The 19,933-nt window shown below is 43.9% G+C and overlaps 1 protein-coding gene across 5 annotated transcripts in view; it reads left to right on the top strand.

Annotated features, from left to right (window-relative positions):
• pcdh7b (protocadherin 7b) overlaps window positions 1-19,933 on the top strand; it is a 116,593-nt gene that overhangs the window by 43,501 nt on the left and 53,159 nt on the right. For 2 of the 5 annotated variants that reach the window (XM_005744909.1, XM_005744912.1), the window contains exon 2: window positions 11,517-11,712. The exons of 1 other annotated variant lie outside the window; for it this stretch is intronic. In XM_005744909.1, coding sequence (XP_005744966.1) covers window positions 11,517-11,712 — 196 coding nt within the window. Of the gene's footprint in view, window positions 1-11,516; window positions 11,737-19,933 lie in introns of all 5 variants that reach the window. 2 more of the 5 variants (XM_005744908.1, XM_013913788.1) reach the window with 1 other exon arrangement.

The following is a 19,933-nucleotide window of genomic DNA, read 5'->3' as shown; positions in this document are numbered from 1 at the left end:
ATATATAAATATTTTCTACATTCTGCCTGATGCCTTAACAGAGAGCTTCTTTGTTGGTGGTGTCCTATGTAACCTGACCACTTCTTATTCAGTGAATGGGAACAGCTTGCAGGCTACAGAGGGCAAAAGCAAGGCCAAAGTCAGTCAGTTCTGAATGAATGTCTTTTGCATTCCTCCTCCAGTGTTTTCATTTTTTTTCTTTCCTGCGTTACTTTTGACTTATTTAAGGAGAAATACTAGAGGGAACAAACAAGCCGGGCTGTTAATTGTGTTTTTTCGACACTCCTGTGTTCCCTTAACAAAGTGCCACAAGCAGAGTGCTGGAAAGCTGTGACAGTGGAGACCAAAACAACCTGACGCCATTATCAAATTTCCCATTAGCTTCCCCACTCCCGCCAAAAAAAAAAAAAAAAAAAGTCTGCCCAGTCAACAACCGAGTAATGAGATCTAATAGGGCTGCACGAAAATGAGACCTTAAGAGCATGTTGTGGATCTCCCTGGTTTTATCTTCTTTTTCTTCCTTTCACTGGGAATAGTGTCAGAGAGAAGGCAAGATTGAGGAAAGGAGAGCAGAGAGGGGCTGCTTGCTAAGTGCACTCCAAGAAGAGCCTTGAAGGAAAAGGACTATTTTACATGCGGATTAGTGTGCATATCGCCGTCATCAGACAGTGATACGGGGCCTTGATAGACTGTCTGTCTTTGATGCCTTCTGAGGCGCGGGAGCCTTATCCCTTTTTGCCTATTTTCCTCAAACACACATAGACTGATTCAGCTCTTTAGAGCGGCTGAGATTCTGCAGATTGGATTGTGAGATGCGTTTGCCACTTTTTGTAAAAGAGATCATGTGCCTTTCAAAGTGCAGGCAAATATCTGAACTGGCCCGTGTTAGTATGCAAACGTGCTTTAAATGGCACACACACAGGCACACCTGAGCGAGTCAGGGCGTTTGTCTTACCTTTAAACACCACACATAAGTTTGAGATACTTGCTTTTGAGAGAGACACAGAGACCTACAAAATGTGCACGTTTACTGTTTTACAGTCCATCGTTCGCTGCTGAACAGCTGTGTAGTGCACTGCTACGGCTACTTCATTTTGCATTCCTACGTCAGACAAAATGAACTCTGTCGGCTGGAAAAGCGGCGCCGCCTTTATTCCTCACCCCCATCCCAAATGCTATTAAAATTTTTGTTATGTTTTCCACTTCATCCCCCCACCCCCACTGGAAATAACACTTGGGGATTGTCTGGGCAGGAGCCAAACACACATAAATTTCAATATTAATTTGGTCGGCACCTCGGCAGCCTCCCCAGCCTCCTAATCTCCTACTGCATATCTTCATTATCTGAAAGTGTGCTTTCATCTTAATTCCATTTTCATCCATCAAACGTCGGGGAGGTTTGACCTTGCGTGATCTCGACCAAGATAGCGAGTCAGGAAGGGAGCCGCCGAGAGTGACAGAGACGGAGATAGCGGAGCGAGGGAAGGGGGAAGTTGGGAGATAAAGGGGTCCGAGTGGAGATGATGAGCAGGAATGGAAGGATTGTTGTTGAAGCTGTGTTAAAAACGTATTTTGAATGCTTTTGGTAATAATCCTTACGTAACGCCGGCTGGAGTGCAACACCGTGACTCCTCGCTCCTCTGTCGACTCCTCTCCTACCCCGCTTCTCTTTATTCATTCCTTCCCTCACTCGCCCTGGGCTCTTTCCATCCTCCTTCATACCTCTCCCTTCACACCGTCAGTTTATTTATCCTGACATTAGGGTTTAATTACTCATTTGTAGTAATTGTTTTCATAATTGTTTGGATCGTAATCATCCCATGCTTCTGTTGTCAGGAACAGGTGGTGGATGGGACCTGTAAGGGAAGCCTCTGTGTGTCTGTGTGTGACTGTGTGTGTGTGTGCATTGTGATCAGGACATACAGTTGGAATTCATTTGATTGAGGCAAAGACACGCCTCCTGGTGGTACTGTTTCATTGAAGGGTGGGACGTGTGGGTGTTTCTAAAAGATGACAAGAGGGCGCAGACAACAGACAAGAGCTGCAGACACGCAAGGAGACGCACGCTACTTATCCCACATGAATGATACATGCCCCCATGATCATACTCAAATAGAACGCCTCATTAGTGAATAAGCTGGATATGCTCTCTAACCTCCCTCAATCTATCTCTCTTCTCTCTCTTTTTGCCTGTTTGGATGGCAGCCCTGATCCCCTAAATGCAGGTTATCTGTCATCAGTGACTCAGGATGGTAAATAAAGAATCATTTATCAGCCTTATTAAAGGCTCTACAGTGTCTCTTTCTCTCCTCCTTATCTCTGTCTTTTTCGTTCTTTGTCCCTCCCTATCCGAAGTCTGTCTATCCCTTTTGATCATCTCGCTCCTTTTTTTCTTTTTCCTTCCCTCTCCTTCTCTCTGCGGTGGCGTTCGTTTTCTTTAGATATGGCATTTGAAGGCTTTTTACATCTTCCATCTGTGCATGTGCGGGACAGGTAGCGACACAAGCGAGCTGCCGCCTCTCATATCCTCAGCGGCGAATGCTCGGCTCCAGGCATTTGGCCGCTTTGCGCCGACTCCGGGCTTTGTTGATGCCATGTCATGCTTTCTGCTGACACCCAGACCTGTGTCACAACGAGCTAATGTTAGCGCCAGCCCCAGGCTTGTCACAAACTGACAGGAGTAGGCCGTTGGTCAGACGCAGCGCTGCCAGTGCCTGTGATGGATCCCCACATGCGACACCTAGATACCCCCACCCCCCCACCCCCCCAAATGCCAGAGCTGAGAACCTTAGCTGAGGGGGGTGACATGAGAAATGACATGAAGATGCCAAAGACATGACACATACACATGAATGCTGACACTCAGACAGAGGAGAGGGACACTCGCACACACCTGAATGTGCAGGGAGCGATTTCAACTCGATACGCGCACACACTCAGTGAATGGCACGCCATTCAGCTGTCATCGCATAAACCGAGCACTGAAGTAGAAAAGGAGGGGGTAAAAAATACAGGAAATGCGATCTCAGGATTTGCAGGCAGACTCTATGTAAGCAACACCAGGGTCAGGGTTTGGTTGACACTCGTTCCCCATGTCTGCCAGCACTTGTGTCAGCAGCAGCAGCTATAACACGACGACACAGGAGAAGATCCCATCCATTCCTAATGAGAGGATGCAACATAATTCGTAGTTGACGGTAGCGGATGTTGGTGTTGAAACCCGCAAAAAAAGGGGGAAAAAAATTACCACCCTATACATGGAAGTACATCGACACTGACAAGCGTCCCTTTGTGAATTATGAAGCTTTCATTTATGCCTTTGAATGTCCTTTTTTTTTGCCTCATGTGGTCTGCTACATGACACTGGGCTCGTCTTCATAGTGTTCTTGGAGTTCAGCATCCAAAAAGCAGCTGAATCCTACAAAGGATGTTATTTGTCAGCCCAAAGCTAATCCACTGCCAGTCAAATCTACCCCAACCCTCCCCCCCTTCTCTACTGTCCCCACCAACAACAATTCATTTTGCTCCAACACCCCATAAACCAAAAAAAAAGGACTTTCTCTTTGGCATTCAGAACAGGTCAGGGGTTGGACTAAGCTTCTGAAGATGTTCAAACCCATCCCACCAGAATAGTATCTCTGTTACACCAGTGGCCTAATCCGCCACTTGAAGAGCAATTAAAAGTTTAGCCCAGACTTTAAGAAAGTAACCACGTGTGATCTTTTTCCTGTCTTTTTTTTGCTTCCTCCGGGCCCGTCTCTCTGGCTTTGTGCATGGGGTGCATGCTAATAGCAAAGCGCTAGCAGTGGCACTCTTCCAAAGGCATTCCAACCCCACTGAGGAAAGAAAAGACTAAAGTGGACGAAGAAAGGAAATGGATCTCGGGATGGAAGGATCACCAGTTTTTATATCTTTTTTTTTTTTTCATTTCAATTCTTTAACCTTTCTTTATTCCCTACGCTTCTTTCAAACTCTTTCCAACGTTTGCATCTTTTTTTCCCAACTTCAATGCCCACTTCCTCATTTTTTTTTCTTTTCTTTCTCGATCCAAAGTGGTTCCCAAAGCACAAGCTCTGAGAATTGATCCCCGCAGAGTTTCCTGTGCCTAGCAACAACTTTATATGGCACAACCCCAACCATACAACAGTAAGAGGCATCGGAGAGTTCGTGTTTCGGGTTCCCCGCTGTCTTTTTGAATTTCCTTGAATGGTTTTTTTTTGTCTTGCTGGACCACATATGTTTATACAACTCTTCCTTATGCCAAAATTGAGGGCAATAAAGGGTCAGTGAGACTCAAGAGAACGGCGGTAGATGAGCACCGGAGGACAGTCAATTGATCGGCGTTCTGTCAGACCATAAAAGCGACCGGATGGTAAAACAGAAGAGTAAAAACCACCCTCACGATTCCAAAGATCGACGGGAGAGTGCTAATGGCATCATCAACGCTTAACGAGACCGTGCGCCATGTTGCCCGTAATATCTGCACCTCATGTAATAAAACTTTTTTTAAAAGGTGTTTAAAAATGTTATTATCAAGCTTTGCGCCCATGCTTATTAAAGGACCCCACAGCTCACTCACGTAGTTATGAAAAAGAGATTGTGTGCACAGTTAGGGCAAGAAGGTGGAAGCTGGATGCCCTTGTAAGCTTGAAAAGAAAGTTAAAATAAAAGAAAAAAAACTTTTCCTGAACTCAGCAGAATAGAAAAAGAAGAAGAGGAGGAAAAACAACAACACTCTTTGCATCTTTGTTGACTCTGAAGATAACGTTGCAAAAAATAAAACCCTCAACTCGCAGAAGCCTCTTTTATCTCGTCTTTGTTTTTCTTTGGTTTCTCCTGGAGTCTCGGGTGTTCTTTGGAAACGGTACCCCAGTTTTTTTTCTTCCTCCTCCTGTCTCTCTTTTTCTTTCTTTTTTAATGGGAAAGAGTGACCTGGGAGGAATGTGCACGGACTAGTGAATTCTGAAGAAGACGAGGAACGGGAAGAGGAGCGCTGGAGCTTGACAGGGCCAAAGCTATCAGTCAGGCTAGAACCTGATACCTTCGACTCTGCGGGTGGTTGCCCTAAAAGAAAAAAAAGTTGCAGCCAACTGCTCTGTGAAAATTCCCACAACTTACTCAGCCCTAACCGAATCATTTTAAACCTCCGCCCCCCACCGGCCAATCACAGGGGGGACCTAACGGGCCGGAGAGACCCTCCACTTTCAGCCTAACGCCGCTTGCTTTTAACTGCTGAGGCTGCGACGCATCAGCATTCTCCTCTGTAACGTGGTACCTGAGTACAACTGAGCTGCACCCAAATAGAACCTGAACCCCTCTTGATCAGATTCCGATTGATTTCCAGTCAGTTCACCTTGAGGACATTTGTCTCGTTTAACGCTTCAACATCAGTGCATCTCATGATCTCTGGAATTTGCGGTACTCGAATCACACCGCGTGCATTTGATCTTTGCAAAGCGAGCAGGCGCAATTGGGTTAAGCCAATTTTGGATCTCTGTAAGTATGTTGTTTGGTGTACCCTGGCTATTTGGCACTTTCTTTGTGTCTCAGGTGGCGTATCACAGGTCACTGTCTGGCTGCCATTAAATATGAAACATGGGTTCTTAATTACCGATTGGCACTTTTGGCAATCGCGAATGTTCTCGTGTGTCATTCCTTTCTCTTTACTCTATCCTGGCCTCTTTTTCTCCTTTCTTTTTTTAAGCAGGGTCTGTATCTTTCCTTCCATCTCCCTTACTCAAACTTCCTCCTCTGGATCCTTTCTCTTGGTTGACTGCAAAAAGACACTGGTCCTGCAGTTTATGTTTGCTCCCCTCGCCCCACGTCCAACCCAGCCACAATTGCTTCCTGTGGTTCACGGTAGCGGGTCACTGCCATCTGCCAAGGGTATTTACAGCTGAAATTACACACACACATACACACACTTCCATCGTTCTTCCATCCTTTTCTTCATTCAGGGGCTCCATTATAAAGCCAAGTCTTCCTATATGAAGAATTTTAACACAGAACACACACATTTAGTGCATGCAGTGTCACATTGGCATTAATGAGTCAGTTTTGCCAAGTTAAACAAAGAAGGTAAGTGGACTTCTTATAATAAAGAGCCCTTTGACCGTATTGACGTTAAAGTCCTTGTATAACCTAGACTGATCTTATCAGCTATTTTCAACCAGGGTTGTTGGTCTGAGGTTTCATGAAAAGGCAGAGCTCTCCACTTTAAGCAGTGGGTTATCGTTCAAGGTTTTCTGAGAGATAAAAGAAGAAGTAAGACTCACACAAAGTGCGGCTGACAGCGGCTCAGCATTTTGTTTTGGGGGGGGAAGAGGAAATGAAAATCAAATCCAAGAGGTCACACATTATTGACACTAGTGGCACGGGTCTGTTTTTATTGGCTTTAGGTTTGTTTGAGCGCAGGCTGCCCATCTGTTTTCCCTTTAGCATCCAAGAAATAGCCCGGGCCGAACTTCAGCCAGAGGTCCCAGTAAACCTGTGGCTTGTTTGCACTGTTCATTTTTTTTGAGGGATGACGGATTTGCTCAATCATCCGTTGCTGTCACAGCTGGATTTAGATTGCAGGCACACCCCTTAAAGGCCCTCTGCTGTCAGGACCCTATAAGACTTCCTGGCATCTGGCAAAAATAGAGCAAAGGAGCGTTAACTTGTAATGAAACCCATATATTAAAAGGTTGGCTACTCTCTGACAGGTAGCAGCATGGGGTTTTTACAGCGTACTTTCTCACATATAAAACGATGGCTTTTTGTACAATCCTCCCCTCATCCCCAGCGGGTCACAGCAGATGGCTGCCCCTATCTGAGCTGGAAGTTTCTTCCTGTTAAAAGGGATTTTTTCCTTCCCACTGTCGCTAAGTGCTTGCTCACAGGAGGGTCGTTTAATTGTTGGGGTTTTCTCTTTATTATTGTAGAGTCTTTACCCTTGAATATGAAGCGCCTTGAGGCAACCGTTGTTATGATGTGGTGCTAAATAAAAAAACTGAATTGAATCGTCTTCAAATGTCCCCAAAATATCCATCATATATTGGACAGTCAATAAAGTGAAGTGGCTTAATCACAGCTTAAGTTTTTTTTTATTTTAATCCTATGGCTGTCCTTTAAAATGCCATTTTCATTACGTGTGTGTATGTGCGTGTACATGTGTGGCAGTGTCTCTGGCTCAGTCACTGCTGAAATGACTGGCAGCTGAGTGGAGCAGAAGGGCAGGAGGTCAGGGTAGGAGGTAGAGGGACCAGCATCAAAGGGCATGTAGTAAGTCAGGCTTAACAAACACTCCAGGTCTGAAAATGGCCAATATCTAGTGAGAGGAGGTCAACTCTGTGCCATATGACAGCATGGATAGACAGTGAGGAGGGCAGCTTCACTCACTTTTTATTTCTCCGTGTGAAATCTCACTTGCCCGTGCTCATGCATTACATTATCTTCGAGCAAAATCCCATTTGTCAACCGAAGTCCTGTGTGTATGCATGCATGCATGTGTGTGCGCGCGTGTGTGTCCGTATGCAAAGGAGATAATTGTTAAATTTTCCCTGCGGTTTGGACATGTGTCGAGTCCCAAAACGGTCTTCCCTGTGAATGAGAGAGAGAGAGAAAAATTGGTCGTGACAACCAGAAAGCCATATGTTATTTCACACAGCATGCTGGACAATTATTTATTTATTTATTTTCCTGTGCTGGCAACTACCGAAGCACGCACCTAGATGTAGGCACACAAAAAGAAGTTGAGAAAAAAAAAGGGAACCACAGAGAAAGAATCACTTTAAGAAAAAAAAATTCATTTATTTAAAAGACACAGAATGAAGGGAGCGAAGGTTGCTGTGCAGACGGCGGCGGTTGCTGCAGATTCTAATCCAAAGCCTCCGGCGATCTCTGCATGAACTCCATTTCTGGTCTGCAAACAAATTAGGTTTTTTTTTTTTCTTTTCTATCTTGCGTTCCCTCCAGTGAATATAAGGGGGGAAATTCAGGTGAATAACATGCATTTGTTCATTTTCCTCTCTTTTTTTTTCTTCTTTTCTCCCTTCCAGTCAGTTTCTTTCCCCCCCACCCCACAAACTCAATTTTTCCTCGGCGTGCACCGGCTGGAGTGTTTCTTTTCTTTGCCGCGATCTCGTTTGCTATTCATTAGGCAGCAGTCATTTAATTTGTATCATTAGAAAACCGTGTTTCCCAAGGACTATGGCACTGCTCTAAATCTGATCCAGACAAAGTGCTTTTTTTTTTTTTTTTAGCTCAAATGGACTTGTTAACACACACCTCTCACTAAACAAGTGTTTTGAAGAAATAGAATAAAACCAAACAAACAAACCAAAAAGAAAACAGGGTTTAATATCTTAACATCTCTTCAAGTGTTATTACACTTATAGAGAGCAGTTCTCCTTCTGGGCTCCGGTTTTAATTATGCAACAAATGTTTGACTATCCAAGTGAAATTTGCATGAATATTTATACCAATTCATTTGTTGAGTGTTGATTGTAATTACATGGAAACATGATTTATTGCCAAGATTGCTGTGTTAGCCAGCCAGCCATAGAAAGACAACCAGGCAGAAATATATAAATATATGTAAATTTGCCCACATACACACACCCGTTCAGCAAAAAAAAGAAAGCTCTTTTTTCCCAGTGGCTTGTGGGAAATTTTCATTATCAGAAAGAGAATACGCCACACTGTGTGCCTGGCATAAGTTTCTTAAACTAAGTTTAAGAGTTTAAATGATGGAGAGGTCCACTTAAAAAAAAACATGACTGTTCACCTCAAAATCAGGTTTACAGCTTTTGACCGTGACCTGTAGTGCTGCGCTGTTTCGGTCTCAATTTGCAAGAAATTATCTGTAGACATGCTGGACATCTCTTGAATATAATAGAAGTGAATTGCACTCACTGTGTTGGAGCCCAAAACAGTAGATTTTACAAAAACTCAGCATAAGTGTTTCTTGTCATAGAATCATGGCCTGGTTACTTAAGAAAAAAAAGGAAAGAAAATCTGATAAATGAACTGTAAGTAATTATATTTGATCTTAAGTGATGTGGTGACCAGAAACTTTTGGCAACTTTACTGACTTTGAGCCAAATAACCTTTGGTGACTGTTGGCGGATGGGACCCGAGATAGACTTTTCTCAACTTATATGCACGAGACTGAAGCGACTACCATGAGAAGATAGGATACCACTGACTGAGACATGAACTGGTAGTACATCCAAGAGTACGGTACCTAGATAACAGAAGCCTGGAATGTCCAGAATGGACTACGAGTTTGTTTCAAAGCAAATTGTTTCTAAGTGAAAGACAGTATAAAAAATGGACGTACAGTAGTTACCGTGACATTGCTAGTTGTTCTTTTGAAGTCTCCCTCAGATTCCTCAAGATGAGCGTTGTCAAACAATAGATGCGTCGAGAGATGGTGGGTCTGACTGTAAATCCACAGGCTGAGTCGCTAACGAGTTCTATTGAATAACTTACAAAATATACTTAATTTTTATTCTAATATCACCTAAAAATGAGTGACTGAGCCCATGAGCAGGAAAGAGTGTACAAAGGTCATTTTAGAAAGCCATTTTCCAATAGACCAGTAATCTTTTCCCACGTGTGAGACTAATAAAGGTTTATCTTATCTTATCGTTTATGTAACCACTGCTATCGTCCTCTGATGGCCTTTGCTATGTCCATGTTTCATGCCACGTTCCAGATACATCGGAATTCGGATGTCCGAACTCAGGAGCAATGTCACTTAACGTCTAGATGCACCAGTCAAAAGAACCAAGTAGCTGGCCAACATCACAGCCAAGCTTGTCCTCATATCACCAAGCTAGATGCTTTTTTGGGGGGTGGGATACAGTTGGTATTTTCGGCAAAATCAAATGTGTTTTCTTTTCTTTTTTGGGTAATTTGGTCCTGACAATAGACATTTGTGCTGAGTTTTTTTTTTTTTAAAGCATTTTTATCTATTTATTTATTTTTGTCTTTTGTGGACCACAAGGCTATTAGCGTCTACTCAACAGAAGGGAGACATTTTTAGAGCTGATTTCTTCAAAACTAGGCAATTGGGATCAAAATGTTTGACTTTACAGTGAGCTGTCCCTTTAAGCTGGCCTTTCAACACTTTGTTTTTGAGTTAATGGATCTCTGCCACGTGTAAATATCTGTTGACAGAAGGAGTTTGACGCGATGCTTTCACATCTGCGTCTGAGACTGAGTGACAGTGTTAGATGAGTTACGCATGATGTGCAAATTTCAAAGTGCAGGCAACCGTGGCTGATAATAGATTGTACTTCATCAGGTGACACGAATGGGGAACGAATGGAGGGAGAATGCTTTAAGAAGAGAAAATTTTTGAGTAATGGGCCTCTGTCCCTGTGTAATATTCTTATGAGGAAACAAGGAGAGCAGAAGGAGGAGTATGTGTCTGTGTGTAGAGGTGTGTGCGTGGGACGTGGGGTAAAATCGGAAGAGATGGAGAACACGAGAAGGTGATGAGGTCCAGTGAGGTGCAATAGAGAAGATGTGCTGCACCAGAGGCGAGCTCCGACAGTGTTTGCATGTAATTAATTAACGGCATTAGCCATTTGTAATGCCATTTATTCTGGTAATGACCAAGCCTGGTGTTTGGTTCTTCGCTCTGCGCTCATTCTTTCTTTCATTTCTCCTCTCTGCCATTTACCTTTGTACAACGCTAAGGCGGGGGATTAGGAGACACGGAGAGTGGAAAAAGAAAATCAGGCTGATACAGTGAGAAAGAGGCCTCGGCTTTAATGACATGCTCTGTTACTGCTTAACACAAGACACTGTTCAATAATGTGTTAGAGCGGGCTACGCATATTGACAGCGTGAACCCACAGCTCATCAAGAAAAGCCTTTTGTACGTGCGCACTTAGTCGCATGCTGTCAAGTGGGTGTGCCTATTTGTGTGCGCCCGTCTTTTGCCTTTTGCGCCTTCGCTCTCTGGCAGCGAATCAGACCTCCCGGAGAGCTGAAAGCTTGTTCACCTTGTCCTCGTTTTAGTGGGAAAGTAAACAAGTGAATGAGGCTGATGCACCACCATTCCCCCACTCCCACTCCCTCTTTCCATTTTAGCTGTATTTAACACACAAATCTAGCTAGCTACCATGTCTCCTTGGTCCCTTGAGTTCTAAGCGTGCTTGTGAAAGACTCCTTTGTGCAGCTTCTTCTGTGTCCTTTTGAAAGTTTTCAGGGTTAGAGAAAGGCAAAGTAGTTCTTTCTTGGCTACTCTGATAGAAGAGATCATAGTTTTATTTTTGAGGGTGGCATTAGAGTTAGTTTGGTTGCTAAGGTAGCTGCTAATATCCTTAGCCATGGCCTTCACTGCAGTCTACGTATCCTAGCCTCCCTTGTTTTCCTAACCTATGTCCCTGCCATCCTGACTTGAATCCCTTCTATTTCCAAAGGATCCCGCTCCCAAGCTGACATCCAATAATAAAAGTTGAAAAAAAAAAGTAAAGAAGTCCCTTTAATAGTGACCCTCGGCCGTTTGGTTTCTCTTGTAGCCGTTTCGCCGAGTGACCTTCTCGGTGGTGAGCCAGCCCCAGGATCCTCACCAGCAGGGATCGCTGCAGAGCTGCTACGACAGCGGCCTGGATGAGTCGGAGACACCAAGCAGCAAGAGTTCGTCGGGCCCCCGGCTGGGCGCCCTTCCCCTTCCCGAGGACAGCTACGAGAGGACAACGCCGGATGGCAGTGTCGGTGAGGCAGAGCACATGGAAAATGGTAGGGGCAAACACTGAAAGGAGATGTAGAAACCGTTAAGACACAGGAACAACACATGCACATAACTGGCTAGAGAAATCCAAGCGGGACGCTGTAGAAAGCATCACAAGCAAAGTGCAGAAACACACGAGCGTCCCTTTTTCTTTCTTTCCTTCTTTTTTTGTGCTAAAATGCTTCTGTTGTCAGTTCGACATTTCTCTGTGCCAAGGGTATGGATGTGGTGTGGCGCTTGTGATGCAACTATTTTTTGCTGAAGCCTAAAGCTCATTCAGTGTACATTGTATGAACAACGAGGTCCGGGATTTATTATAAAACCGAGGTCTCTGTTTCAGAAACAGAAGGCTTATTTGATCAAAGGGGCTACAAGAGGGAATATGTAGCAGACGAATTCTTTTAGATCAACCACCTTTCAGGGCCGTCTTTATCCTTCTAGTTTGTTGCTTTGTTGCACCGTTTTACAAATCCCGCTGAATTCCGTTTGCAGGCTAGATCTCAGCTGCAGGGGAGGATAGGTGTTCAGCAAGATCTCGCTCTCTGGCTCGCCTTGAATTCTTTGAGATAAAGTAAAAGAGGTGTAACGGGGAGGGGGCTAATACTCTGAATTGTTTAGAAGCTGTACAGGCAGCTGCTGCACTGATTTGTGATTTGTGTTTGGCCTCGAGGCCCTCACCAAGGAGTTCATTTTGCTTCAATTAAGGGATCGAACCAATGATCCGTGTGTTGTAATGCATGAAGACTCCAGCCTAGAGAGAGTGGACGGGAGCGGTGGCAAAGTGAAAAAAAAATCCTTTTGTAAAAGCTTCTTCTCTTGCAGAACCTTCTCCTCACAGCTAGCCTGAACTAGTTTCCTACCAAAGCCAAAATATATATGTATATGTGTGTGTGTGTGTGTGTGTGTGTGTGTGTGTGTGTGTGTGTGTGTGTGTATCTGGGTGTGCAGTGAGAGATGAGGGTAATGGTCCCATTCATAGTCTAGGAGTCTGAGGCGATGCTTAACAAGGAGTAGCTGTCTTGAGAGTGCTAAGCCTAAGTGCAGAGGCTTCCCCACTGCAGCTTAGGATAAGGATATTCAAATGGCTTAAAGATTCACATCCTCTCTTTTTTACAATGGAGCTGTTAGGCGGATGATGCCCTTACCTTATTTTAAATCAGTGCGGTCAACACAAGCACCATTACATCCACAAGGTGGAGCCTGGACAAACACCTGGTTCTACCTCAAGGGCCGATGTCTAGTTATGGTGTTTGCACTGACTCGAGACAAGCAACAGAAAGTTAGTCAAATCAGACAGATGGGCACATCAAACAGGCCGTTATACCGGAGTGTCCACAGTGAGCTTTTTCAAATTTCGGCCCCGACACAGATTGAAGGGGATTTGAAACACTTTGATGTGAGCATGTGAGCTGATAAGGCTACCTCGTGGATATAAAAAATCTCAATTTTCCGACAATGAGTGCCCATTAAATTACCAAATAAGTCTTTAAATTAAAAGGATCGTTTCATTTTGGTTTCTGTTACAGGAAGGGGGGTGAGTCGATAGCGATCCGGTTAAGGAGCCTGTCGAGTAAAACCACTTTTAGAATAAATATGGCATAAATAGGGAAATGCATTAAACCAAAGATGGAGCGTTTGATACCCAAGGAGCTCTCGTACTGGTCCAAATATGCCCACCAGTTTCACTTCTTAGCTCAATGTGCATGTTTTCGCTAATTCCTCAGCTTGGTGAAAAGCATACTGACGCTTCAGAGGAGATTTGCTGGAGAACAGAGTCAAGGTCAATTCATGAATCAGTCTCCATCTAAGAGAAACAACACTCTCCGCTGTTGCTGCTATCTTTAGTGAGATCGGCTGAACTGGTGTGTGTGCGTGTGTGAGAAAGGCAAGGCAACAGCACATGTGTGATTGGAAGAAAAGGGAGCGCTTGTGAACGTTGGCTTGATATTGTTTAAATAATCAGCCTCTACATCTCACATTTCTTTTGCAGCACAGTTATACAAATTGGAGTTCTTACACAGTTTGTACTCCGAGGCTATGAGCTGATATAATCTGGTAGGCAGCGGGGTGGCCTTGTGGTCTGAGAGACTATAATTGGTCTAGGTCCTGTGATTCAGTCCCAGAGAGAGAGAGCGAGAGAGAGGGAGGAAAAAAAAAAAAAAGCATCTCTGTGCTTCCAGTTAAAGCGTCCTTGAGGATACCGCCGAGTCCCTGCTTGCTCACTTATGGCAGGTCGCTCTGAATGAGGGCATCAGCTAAATACCTAAGTGTAAAGTAAATGCAATCATCTAAGGTTAGGCTAAATATTGGCAAACTGCTTCAGCCTCTGCGGTCATTAGCATCCCTTCTCGTGTTGTGGCAGGAGCTCGCACAGAAAGCATCAGCACCGCATTTACTCAGTGTTAACCCCCACCACCCCACCCCCCAAACATGCCTTTTTTTCCATTTTTTTTTTTTTTAGAAAATGAGGGCATTACGAGGAAGAAGGAAAACAAAAGTCAGCAGATGGCTTGCTGTGGCGCTCGTTGCCGACAAGGGCATCATTAGCGGCATGTAACTATGTAACTGCAGACATTTATGTGCGTAATGCAACGGCTATGTCCTATGGTAGGCCCAAATCTCAACCTTGCCCCTGGAAGCATTAGTATCTGTTTGACAACTTTAGAAACTGAGGATTTGAGAGTTGTTGTATTTTTTCCCCCCTTGTTATCGATCCATCATGTTTGATTGCCGTCTCTTTGTGTTAGGGTGAAATGCAGACAAAAGCGAGTGTCTGCTTTTTTCGATTCGGAGCATTTTCCAGCTCTCGGTTACTCGTTGTCGATCAATGTTCGCACGAACAATCGGCCTCCACCGCAGCTGCTCACATTCATGAATGCATGCATGCAAGTAGCCCCCACCACACACACACACTCACATTGTGTGTTCACCCTGCCTCCTTTTCCCCGTCCTTCCTTTCTTTCCACCCTGCACAGATGTGCTGAGGGACCGTGTTTTCTTTTCCTCATCTCCTTCATCAAGGTCATGTTGCAAACTTTATTATTTTCTGTTGGGTTCCTTCTTTCCGTGGGGAGCGTTAAAAGAAAAACATTTAAAATAAAAAAAGCAAAACAAAAAACAATCAACCTCTCCATCCAAGACAGATTCTTCCCACACTGACTCAGAACAGGGAGTTCATCGTGGGAATATGAACACATTGTTGACCTCAAACACACACTGCTTGATCAGCCTGAGAGACATCCAAAAAGTCCGTGCCAGGAAGCGATAGGAAGTTTTGCTGCACCTCTCCCAACGCCGCTGAACAAAACTGAAATTTCATACTTGCGAGTTACCTGCTCAGGACGCAAAATAATTCAATTTATGCTCGGGCCTCCGTATCGCTCAGAGACGCCACTCGGTACGTCTCAATGAAGTCTTGGTCTTTTTTTGATGCTCAGTTGGACCCCCACCCCTCCTCGCACCCTCGCATCTTCACTTATTCATAAGCTTACCCCGGCGCTCATCAGATATTCATAAACATTTGGAGTCAAACAGCCGATTAGGCCGTTATGGATGTCGAACAGCCCTTCCAGATGTACGCCGTTATCGGCGGGTCAAAGACTCGTGCTCTATTATTGATCGCCGCATCGCCAGGGGGGCAGAGGATTTTTCAATTTTTACCGTGTTAGTTCAAGTGCACTTCAAAATAACATGCTTCCACATTGCTCTTTCATGATGAGTTACGTGTCTGAGGTGTGCAAAGTGTTTTTTTTTTCTTTTTTTGTAAAGGCTCTGCATGAATCTGAGCAGCTCCCGGCACTGAAGATGTAATAACATTTTTCAGTAGATCAGTGCAGCTATGCAGTGTGATGTGCTTGTTGCTGTAGGTCACGCTGCCAAGGATGTATCGCATTTGATCCACAACATCACATTATATACATATATTTTTTCTTTACAAAATTGCTAATATATATCTATAACCTCTTACTTTTAAGGTTCACCTTTTGCATTCAAACCATGTTATGTACACTGAGCTGGCAGTGGCTATGCTGGGGTTAGCAAGGCCTGCTGATACTACTGTATGTGGACATAGCACCAAATCACAACAGCAGTCGCCTCAAAGTGCTTCATGTTGCACGGTAAAGAACCTACAGTAATATAAAGAAACCCCAACAATTCGAAGACCCTCTATGAGCAAGTATTTGGCAACAGTGGGGAGGAAAAACTCTCTTTTAAGAGGAAGAAACCTTTCCCAGAGAGGTGCAGCCATCTGACCTGACCATTTGGGAACGTTGAGAATGTAGAGGACAGGACAGTGTTAATAGACTTTGTATTTTCTGCCTGAATTTTGTTTTCAAGAAATATACAATGCTTGTGTGATATGCGCAGTATAACTAACGTATAACCTGACTTGTACCTGCAGGAGATCGTTGACTCAACTTTTTATTCACCTCTGCATCACAGTGCAGATCTCACAGAGGCTGACGCCTGTGCTGAACGCAGAGGCAGAGGAGCACCGCAAATTTATTGTAGCCTCTAAGAGAGTGATAGCACGTCCTACTGGCTGCTAATGTTAGCATGCCTCCCACGTTTTCTTTTCTGCATTGGCTGGCAGACAATCACCCACAGCACACACACACAGACACACACACACAGACCAAACACTACCTTTCTCCTGTCTGTCCTGCTGAGAAATCTCGGGGTACCACCGCTGGATTACAAACATCATCATTTAGCATTGGCTAGTCGGTTCAATAGAGTAGGACAGACAAGTGGCGCATCACAGCGGTTATCAATCAGGTAGTCAACGAGAACAAACACCATCTGAGCCTTTGCTAACAAAATCACCAAGTACAAAGCAAACGCCGGACAGGCAGACGCTCAAATGCCCACTTTTAGACAAAAATCATCTCTTTGTCGTCTTACACACACACACAGACGCGTGCGCGCATGCACATCCACCCTTCATTCGGCGCAATGAGCCACTGAGTCATTTTCCAGCTCTGTGAAGCACCTCACTAGATCACTTCATTGTTGTTGTTTCTCCATTTCCAAAGCTTTACCCGTTGGAATGCCGCTTTGCCTGGTTAATAGTGTGCGTGTTTGTGTGTGAGGCTGTTCATTAGGCAGGCCCAATTGTAGGGCCAGATGGCAAAGCGAGTTTGTTTAATTAAAACCATTCATATTTCAAGAGTCGAGCGGCAGCAACGCTGGTCTTAGGTCTGATTTCCCTCAACTTGGTGGCGAGATTTGTGTGTGTGTGTGTGTTTCTGTAACTGGTAGTGTAAAAAAAAAGAAAAAAAATCACTCAGCGGAAGGGAGCCGTGCTATCAATCAGCATGTTACACAATATATTCACCCCACCGCCTCCCGCTTGTGCGTTCCCCAAGGTCACGGCGTAAAAACACCACAGCATTAATCCGAAAATTAAAGTCAGCAAAGGAATGAAAGGGAATGATAATCTGTTACATTTTTTAAAAAGCCTATAAATTATTCGGGCGCTTGTGCATTTTGCAGCAAGGTTTAAATTCTGCGCGCGCCTCCAGTCGTGCCGTGTGTCTCTCATTCATTTCCATCTGTCCCTAACCACTCGCCCCTTATTTTCTTTTATTTTTTGAGAGTGTGTGTGATATCTTCAGGCAAGGGGACAGCATGAGAGATAGAAAGAACAAGAGAACCTGGTGTGATGATGTGAGAAAAAAAAACACTGGGGGGGGAGACATAAAAAGAGGCATGAGTGGCAAGACAGAGTACATGAGTAACACGCCACACAGGAGCCTAGAAATGAATGGGAGGTTGGAAATAGACCAGGAGATAGCGAGGAAAAAAAATTAACAGACAACAAAATAGAGAGAGAGAGAGAAACAGAAGGAAAACGCCAAGGATGGAGGTTATGGAGTCGCCGGCAGGGAGTGGCGGTTGACAGACAGAGATGATTGATCACTGCTCAGGTGGAGGAGGCAGGTATTCAAATCATACCCAAGTGTCACATCCGTGATCCCATCTTTCTCCTCACACAGGCACATTTGGACTTTGAAGCCCCTTCAGTGCAGCCTTCACTTCAGTGCCGCAGCACGCTGACAGAATTAAGCTCGAGGAATACCTGCTCTTAAAAACCAACTGGAGGAAGGAGCGGGCGAAGGCTCATTTATGTTTGCGATGAAGGATCGGTTCAAGCAAAGTGCCGGAAACAAAACTTTCTCTCATTTACTTCCGTTGGCATCCACGGAGCCACATAAATCATCTGCTGGTATCATCTTTGACCCACATCTGAATGTTGAGTCTCACTAAGCTCGACTGGGCTTCGATGAACTGTTTAATTCATATTTTCATTTTCTCCCCGCTTTGATCATCGCAGGTCACAGTCTTCATAGTCCGTCTCCAATTGATGCAGAATGCAGCAGGTCACATAACACACCTACTTTTGCTTCCCTTCACTGGCTCCAAATGAAATCCACTTTAAAATCCTGTTATTAACATATAAAGCGCCACATGGGCAGACCCCTCATTATATATATCCAGCTACTGACAGCTTGTCGCGGCAGCCGGTTACTCAGATCATCTGATCAAGGTCTCCTGACTGTTCCAGCCTTGTCATGTTTATAAGGTTGTAGCGCCCAAACTTTGGAAAAGCCTTCCTCGGCCTATCAGGTCAGCCGAGTGTGTGCTTTGTTTTAAATGGCTCCTGAGAACTAATTTCTTTAGGTTAGATTCCCCTTAATCATTCCCTCAGTTTGTTAAATCATATGAAAGTGTGTATGTTGGAATGAATGTGTGACTCTGTGTGTGTGTGTTTGAATGTGTAGCTTAATGGTGTGGCTTTTATTCAAACTGTGAAGGACATTGTAACTCTGTGTTTTGAAACGTGCTATACAATTAAAGTCATTATGGAGACTTCACGGTTTATTTGAAGAAAATTTAATGATGTACATCAGAGTGTTTGTTTTTCTCCCAGCTTACAGCGTGGAAAAAAATGCAGTTTAAGAAAAGCATGAGGTTAGTTTTCTGTGGACAGAAGCAGCGATTTCAACTCAAAGGTAAATAATGGGATTATTTAGTTGGGAGATGATTTAAAGATTTAATTGTGCAAAGTAATTATGTCATTTTTACGTTTTTGGGGGGAACAAATTAAATTAAACTCACCTTCCTGCAATTTCTTTAGGGAAACAGGAGACAGCGAAAGGCAAACAGAGGCAAACCAATCCACTAAATCAGGGATGTCAAACTCATTTTACATTGTGGACCAGATGTAGACCACTTTGATCTCAAGTGAGCCAAACCAGTGACACTCCTCCTTCTGTCAGTGTGAAAAAGTTTAACTACATGTTTAATCCCTGAGATATGTTAACATAAAAAAAGGAATCTCAACAGGACATTTTATTACATGATTAAGAAGTGCTATTGTTGTAGATGAAAGAAACCTGTCAGCACCAGTCTTAGTGGTGAAAAAGTTCTGTTAGCGACAGCTAACTGACTGTCCTACAATTATAAAACTGAAAGTTGTAGTTAGTTAATTGATTTTACTGAGTATCTATTGTACAAAATATACATTTCTACAGTAGTGAAAAAACAGAAATTTTCAATCATTGAATTTTTTTATCTATAACTTTAGTGTTTGAACAGCCATGTGGGAGGTCTTTAGCAGTAACGATTCAGTTGTAAAACCTATGAAAATGCATTAAAAGGACAAATATTTTGCCTTCTCTCATGTTTTCTAAAGGGATTCAATAGGGGCGATGTGGAGTCCTTGCCGGGCTATTTTGGCCCCTGAGCCTTATGTTTGACATCCCTGCTCTAATTCAATTAAAATGTGGAAGAAGATGCAATTAAGAGAGATTTGTTGTAAGACGTGAAAAAGAAAAGATTTGTTGGTATGGTTCTAATATCACTACCTGCGATGTAACTTACAAAGCAACCTGCCACAAACTGAAAACATACGTCGTGCACACACACACCTAAACGCACACACACACACTGTGGCTGTCTGAGTGTGGATAATGGAATTGCTGCTGTGGTGTTTTGTGAAGCCAGGGGCAGACTGACACCCACTCCTGACAGAGATTACAAAAGCCATTCTAGCTGGCTTACAAACACCGATACACAGAGAAGCATTACACAACCACAATGGCCATTTGGGTTAAGAGAGAAAAAAGTGGAGCCATTTTAGATCGACTCTGTATGTATGGTGTACGCACACACACACACACACACACACACACACACACA

The sequence above is a fragment of the Pundamilia nyererei genome, unplaced genomic scaffold (genome assembly GCF_000239375.1).
Source record: "Pundamilia nyererei isolate P.nyererei 1_Seehausen unplaced genomic scaffold, PunNye1.0 scaffold00151, whole genome shotgun sequence".
In the NCBI taxonomy this organism is placed as follows: Eukaryota; Metazoa; Chordata; class Actinopteri; order Cichliformes; family Cichlidae; genus Pundamilia; species Pundamilia nyererei.
The sequence above is the reverse complement of the archived record's forward strand: the minus strand, read 5'-3'. Positions and strand labels throughout refer to the sequence as shown.